A 7,723-nucleotide genomic window follows, 5' to 3' on the forward strand; every position below is an offset into this window, starting at 1 on the left:
TGTATTCAAAGTGGTTAGGATAGATATATAGTGGCATTCTCTTAATGAATAGAATGATTTGTTCTAATGGTGTTTGTGAATAGGATTTCAAGTCCGCATCTTGTACAGCAATTAACCACTAAGAAGAATATATGCAGTGTGTTATTTGTTGAAACTGTACTTCCAATTTGATTTGAAACTGCCTCATTGCTGTTTATCAATAAAATTTTGGAAATAAATAAATAAATAATTAGGGTAGATATACAGCTACTTTATTTAACTCAATGAGAAGAAAGATTTGTACTGATAGTATTTGGACAGGATATCATGTCTGCATCTTGTATGAAGAATAACTACTATGAACTCAACAATGTGCAATGTATTAATTATTGAAACTGTCCCACTAACCTGTTTTGAAACTGTCTCATTGCTATTTGTTTCTCAATAAAATTAATTTAAAAAAAAAGAAATAGACCTCAAGTCAGAGTATAATTCATTCATAAAAGCTGATCTCACTAGTGCATTCATATATACCATAGATGAGGAAGTTAGTGGTAGCCCTTACATAATTTACACTACATCACTTATTTCTAAAAACATAACTATGTTGAGGACATGCAGTTCTATGATACGTTTCTTATTTCCTCAGCCCTTGGTCTTTTGATATTTCCCTGTACAACAAACAAAATTAGCTTTTCTGTGAATTACTACCAAGTACTGTTTTGTCTATTATTTCATCATAAAAAAGAAGAGATGTGTAATAAAATTGGTTTCAAAATTAAAAAAAAGAAATAAAGCCATGCTGTTATGTTGAGCTGTGGGGTACTCAGGTCTACAATTTCTGACATTGCCAGTTAAGCGGAAGACCTAATGCTATTATGGGATACTGGACTCTTTTAGAATGTTTTGCTGAGTTTACACACCTATAATATTCAAATAATGGAACTTAACAAAAAAAGGGTATACAGATGAATGTCCATTTTGTATCTATGTATTGAGGGTGGTTAGGATAGTTATATAGTTACATTCTGTTAGTGAATAGAGTGATTTGTTCTAGTGGTGCTTGTGGATAGGATGTCGAGTCTGCATCTTCTACAGCAATTAACCACTAAGAAGAATATATGCAGTGTGTTAATTATTGAAACTGTCCCACCGATTTGATTTGAAACCTTCTCATTGCTATTTGTTTATCAATAAAATTATGGCAAAAAAAACAATCTCTATAATTTTATTTCTTTTTTTAACTTTTTGCACAATCTAAGACCGCCTGCATAATATGGAATAAGATTCATAATAGCAGTTACATTTGTCTTATTCTTTATTTAAAAAGGAATATTTAGGTGGATGTTTGCTTTAAGTTTGAGGTTAATATTTGTTATCACATTCTTTCCAAGTTTTCTAAAAATATTTTAGAAGTTTTATGTACCTAGTTCAGTCATCATATTATTTTACTTCTTTAATCTGTTAATATAGTACATTATTTTCACAGATTTTTTTCTAGAACTTAACTATTCTTATGTTTCCAGGATAAAATGTAAGTAGCTATCTTATATTAATTTTCACATATTTAGTTAGGATTTTTAAAATTTGTCTTCTTTAGTCAGATGAGCGTACAATTTCATTCACACATTATCTCACCAAATACTGTGTTCTCTACCTTCCAGATTTTTGCCACACTGGTAAAAGTAATAATTAGGCAATTTTATTTTATATTTGTGCTATTACAAGGGAGGCTGAGTATCATTTCACATTTGCCAGCCCGATTTGTACAAAAGTAATCAAGCAGCTTTAATTTGTATTTCTATTGTTAAAAATGACATTAAGCATCTGAGACATCTTTATTTCCTTCATTATTCCTGTTCTTATCCATTTTTATTTTTATTTCATTTACTGTAAACTCTTTTCATATCCTTCAGCATATCTTTCTATTTATTTGATTTGTAGAGATTTTCTTTACATATTCAGTAGGTTAGCCATTTAACCATAATCTGAGTTAACACATACTTTCATAGCATATGCCTTGAGTTTTGTAACTGTTATTGTCGTACTTCATACCATACACTTTCATCATGATAGCTTGCTTTATTTTTTTGTTGTCACGTTTATCTTTTTTATTAAATTTAAAAAGTAGATTGAATGATAGTTAGAAAGTTTTCCCCCTCAAAGATCTTCTTTCTTAGATCCTAGTTTTGCTAATATTACGTATTGCATAGTTGAATATTTCATCTTTTCTACAGTGATTTAAGATAGTATTTAATGCATACAATACAAAATTCCATTAAACTATGCCTCTTCCTTTCTCTCTTATAGAATGAAATTGCTTATTCTTCTTAAATATATGTATATATACATGTATATATAGATATATAGCCGTATATGTATATATATAGATACATAGCCGTATATATGTGTATATGTATACATACATACATATATATATGTATATATGTATATTATATATGGCTCTGTTCATTCACAATCCGATAGATGAATATGTTTTATATCTCTTGCTAAATATTAAGATTCTTAGTGGTACAATTTTCAGAGAGCCAACAATGTAGATAAAAGTAAATGCTTAAGTGAAAGAAGGAAAGACCATTGAAATGCTACCAACAGCCTATAGCAGGCCATGAAGGTGTCCTATACCCCCTTCCATTCAACAGTTGCCTTGTCTTGGGTTTGACATATTAGCAGTGTCCATCCAATTTCATCAGCAAGTGAGTTGAAATATAATGTGAAAACCAAGAGACCTGTGTCCCAAGCCAAAATAACCTCCCAAGTCTGATTGCATCATTTCGCAAGATGTCAAAGCTGGCCATCTGTGCTTCATTTATTCCCAGCAGAGATACCAGACCTCTACTCGGATGATGAAGTTGAAAACATCATAAGCAATGTGAGGAATGAAGTCAAGAGCCAAGGCCTGCTTGACAACAGAGAGAACTGCTGGAAGTTTTTCATAGATCGTGTCCAACGACGCCTAAAGGTAAAGGATGACTTACTGCCTGGAGTAGGCACAGACCAGGAATGCTCACTGGAACTTCTACTGTTGGTTTGGATTGGACCCAGCTATTCTATCTTCACAGTAGGTGGGGAGGGTGCTGCACTCTTCTCAGGCTGAATGCCATTGCAAGCAGCGCTTCTCACCTGCTTTATTAGTGGTCCCTCCTCTTGTACCATGGACCTCAGTTTTGTGGATGTGTTGCCAGGGAAGCTGACCAGTGCATGCAGATTTTATCTTGGTTGGATAGGCTGCTTAAATTTCTGGGAAATCAAGAAACCAAAGCCATGTCTGCCTCTCTGTGACTATTTCTGTGATACCTTGTTGGCTGTCCCCTCTCTTCTGATTTCGCAGGTAACTCTCTGTTTCTCCCCTGTGGGGAACAAGCTGAGGGTCCGCAGCAGGAAGTTCCCAGCTATTTTGAACTGCACAGCCATTGACTGGTTCCAGGAGTGGCCTCAGCAGGCGCTGGAGTCTGTCAGCCTCCGCTTCCTGCAAAACACGCACAGCATTGAGGTGAGGGGGATAGGAGGCCTCTTCAGTGTCCTCCTCATCTCAGAGTACAAAGAAACCCAGGTCCACATATGGGGGTTAAAGCACAGGGCTTGGACAGAGCCATGGAAACAGTAAAGCACAGAGAGGGACGGGTAGTTACCTTCAAATTCCATTTCCTGTTTTGTTTTTAATTCTAGCCTACAGTAAAGCAATCAATTAGCAAGTTCATGGCCTTTGTCCACACAAGCGTCAACCACACATCGCAGGCTTATCTGAGCAACGAGCAGCACTATAACTACACAACCCCCAAATCCTTTCTGGAGTTCATCAGACTCTACCAAAGCCTTTTGCACAGAAATGAAAAAGAGCTCAAGTCCAAAATGGAGCGCCTTGAGAATGGGCTGCTGAAGCTCCACAGCACTTCTGCCCAGGTGAGCTGTGTCCTGCTCTCTCAGGGTCAGTGGATTTGGAGGGGTAGAGGCAGCCCCAGAGAGTGCACTGCAGACATTCTAATCTGGAGCTGAAAAATGACTTGTGGTTTTCCAAAGGCCCCACAGCAACAGGAGCAGTACCCAAAGGGAAGTGAACCCCTTGGCAATGGAGCATCCTTAGCGTCGGGTCTGGTTTGCTCCCTCTCACTGATGCTAGAACCCTCTTCTCTCGTCCTCTTTGCAATCTTTTTTTTTTTAATTTTTTTTTTATTTTATTTTATTTGTGTGTGTGTGTGTGTGTGTGTGTGTGTGTGTGGCCAGCTCAGCCCATCAGGGGGCACGGCTGGCTGGCATGTGGGGCTGGGGGATTGAACCGCGGTCCCTGTGCTTTACTAAGCTTGTTGTAAGTAGGTGCTTTAGACCACTGAGCCATCTCACCAGCCCCCTCTTTGCAATCTTTACTTTTTCCTCTCCAAGTGTCTTTGCATCTGTTTTAGTGTATGGGGTGGCTATAACAAAAGATGTGAGGTAAGATACTTCATAAAGAAAAGAAACTTAGTTGGTACAGAATGCTAGAGGTTCCAGTATCTGCTTGGCTCTAATGAGGGCCTCAGGGAGGATGATAGGGGCATATGTAGCAAGGGAGTCCAGTGCATGCAGAAGAGTGACTCAGGGGTGGTACCCATTCTCAGGGGCACTAATCCAGGCCCACGAGGAGCAGAATGAGTCCATTCATGGGTGTGAAGCAGCTGTGTCCTAGCTGCCTTCCACTAGGCCGTATTTCTTTTTGTATGGTATGGTGTTGGATTCTTTTACCTTTTTTGCATAAAATCATTCTGGAGATATATATACATCCACTTGATGAATATATATATATTCATCACCTTCTTCTTAAGGAATTTGTACTTATACTTCAATTCTTTTTTTCCCATTCCCCTCCCTTAAACCCTTAAACCTTTCTCCCATTTACAAAAGTTTTACTTCCAATTTTTCCTTCCATTCTCTCTTTTTCTTTTTAACTCCTTTTCACTTCCTTTCCTTCTCCTTCTCCTCCCATGTTCCCCTTCCCATTTGGACACTTTCTTCCTACTTCCCAATATCTATACTCCACTTTATTCCTTATTCCCCTGGGGTTTCCATACAAGAGAAACAATGTAATATTTAAACTTGTGTCTCTAATTTATTTCACCTAAAATTGCCATCTCAAGGGGCATCCATTTACCTAAAACTGTCTGTGAAGTTTATTCTTCTTAATGCTAGAGTAGTATTCCACTACATATAATCCCCGCATTTGCTTTGTCAAATTATCCATTGATGAGCGTATAGGCTATTTCAAAGATTTAACTATTATAAATTGTATCACTTTATAGATAGCTAGAAGATATAAAGAAAGGGAAATAGCAAGATCAAATGGAATTCTACTTTTGGGTTTTTTTGAGGAATCTCCAAACTGATTCCTATTATGGTTGTAGCAATTTAGACTCTCACCAACAATGGAGAAGGGTTTCTTTTTCCCATAGTCTTGCCAGCATTTGTTATTGGTTGATTTCTTTGATGGTCATTCTTTCTAGAGTGAAATGTAATCTTGGTGTTATTTTAATTTGAATTGCATGAATAGCCAGTGATACTGAACATTTATATATATATTCATTTCCTGTTTGTACTTTATCTGAACAGTGTCCAGTCATTTCAGATTCCCATTTTTAGGTTGGGTCTTTAAATTTGGAGGATCTGATTTTTGAGTCCTTTGTATTTCCCATTGTGTGTGTTGTCTTTTCAAAGCTATAGTGATAAAAATAGCATGGTACAGACAATAAATAAATAAATAACAGGATCAGTGAAACAGAGTAGAAGCAACTCCAAGCACACTCCACCATCTTATCTATGACAAAGAGGCCAAACAACTTCACCAGTAGAAAGATAGCTTCTTTAGTAAACAATGCTGGGAGAACTGGCTTTCTGTATGTCAAAGATTAAAACCAGATCCATATCCTTCACCATATACTAAATTAAAATTAGAATGGATCAAAGATCTGAATATTAAAACAGAAAAAGTCTGCTGAAAGATAGACTAGATAGAATTCTTAAAAATACAGATGTTGGCAAAGACTTTAAAAACTAAACCCTGACCACACAAAAAATATCACAGAGACTCAATACTTGGAATCACATCAAATTAAAAAGCTTTTGCATAGCAGAAGAATACCCCAACACCATGAAGAAGTTCCATCTCAAAAGTTCTACCCTCTGGGGCTGGTGAGATAGCTCAGAGGACTAAAGCGCTTGCTTAGGCAAGCTTAAGCAAGTGCAGGGACCTCAGTTCAATTCCTGGCACCACATCCTGCACCAACCCTGCCCCCAGAGCATGCTGAGCCAGCCAGAGTCTGGGCATAGTGGCACATGCCTGTAATCCCAACACTGGGGATGCTGAAAGCAGGAGGATCACCATGAGTCTGGGCTGGGTAGTGAGACCCTGCAGCAACCAAATACAAAAAAGGGGGAGACACACTTGTGGGGGGAACACCCAGGGCCCTCCAGGTCTTCATTCTAGCCAGTGCCCAGGTCTGGTGTGTGTGTGAGACTACCCAGAGCCAGCCAGATCCTCACTCTAGCCAGTGCCCAGGCCCAGAGTATGAGTGGGACCTCCTGTTGGTCCACAAGGTCCTCATTCCAGCCAGCACCCAAGCCAGTGTGTGTGGCACTTCCTCCATCAGACATGCCTGGTGTGGAACTCTGTGGTGGAACTCCCTGCAGAGAGGTTACAGGCAAGACCACCCAGCTGGCCCAGGAGCAAAACATCTTGCCAGAGTGGCACAGCACGTGCACTTCCAAGGGCTACAGCAGGAAGAAGTGGAGCACAGCAACCAAACCCAAGCCACACCCACCGGGACGAGTTTGAACTTGGTAGATCCAGACCTGGTGCTAAAGTAATAACTGTACCAAAGCTCTACACCAAAGGTCAGAAGACAGTGATATACAAAATGACAAAGAGAAGGAGCAAAATGCATTCTTAGGGCCTGAGCCCACCCAGAAGAAATGCAGGAGACAATAGCATAGAAGAAATTCGAAAGCACACACCTGAAATCTCTGAAATAATAGCATCGGAAGTAAAGAAACAAATAGAGAAAGGTATAGAGGAAATCAGATAGAAATAATTTCTGAAGTAAAAAGAAAAAGAAATGATAACTATAATGAAAGAAATACTAAGTGCTTCTAAATAAGATACTGATTTTAAAAATAGAGAATAGAAAAATGATAGAATCATTAAATAAGCAAAATAAGAAAGAAATAGAAGGCATGAAACAGATTCAAAGTGCTACACAGGAAATTAAAACCTCAATCACAAGCTGACAAAACAGTCTGAATGAAAGTGAAAATAGACTTTTAGACCTTGAAGACACCATAGCTAGAAAGAAAAGATCTCTTGAAAACAACTAGGATGTGGGAAAAAATAATTCAACATCTGCAAGATGATGCAAAGATGAACAACATAAAACAAATAGGCTGTCCTTGCAGCCCTCCCCTTTTTGTAACTTTTGGTCTGCAAACTTAGGTTGTTGACCCTCCAGAAGAGAAGCTTATTATTATTACCCTACAACCTAGGCTGTTGAGCTAAATCTCACTATCTGTCTGAATATCAAACATCTTAGGCATAACATGGAAGACGTATTTTTCATCAAGTATTGATTTGTTAAACTTTAAGTCCCTACAGAATATGAAAAAAAAGTAAAATGTATTTAAAAATAGGAATAAACAATTACATATTTTCACACAGAAGTTTAGAAATCTAATCATATACAGCATTGCAGCGGGAAAGTCC

At 38.0% G+C, this 7,723-nt stretch overlaps 1 protein-coding gene across 1 annotated transcript in view; it reads left to right on the forward strand.

Moving 5' to 3' along the window:
* Positions 1–7,723, forward strand: part of Dnah9 (dynein axonemal heavy chain 9) — a 433,197-nt gene that overhangs the window by 281,567 nt on the left and 143,907 nt on the right. The window contains exons 45-47 of the mRNA XM_023705424.1: positions 2,820–2,962; positions 3,332–3,493; positions 3,670–3,903. Coding sequence (XP_023561192.1) covers positions 2,820–2,962; positions 3,332–3,493; positions 3,670–3,903 — 539 coding nt within the window. The remainder of the gene's footprint in view (positions 1–2,819; positions 2,963–3,331; positions 3,494–3,669; positions 3,904–7,723) is intronic.

Source organism: Octodon degus, unplaced genomic scaffold (genome assembly GCF_000260255.1).
Source record: "Octodon degus isolate 3935 unplaced genomic scaffold, OctDeg1.0 scaffold00219, whole genome shotgun sequence".
Classification (NCBI taxonomy): Eukaryota; Metazoa; Chordata; class Mammalia; order Rodentia; family Octodontidae; genus Octodon; species Octodon degus.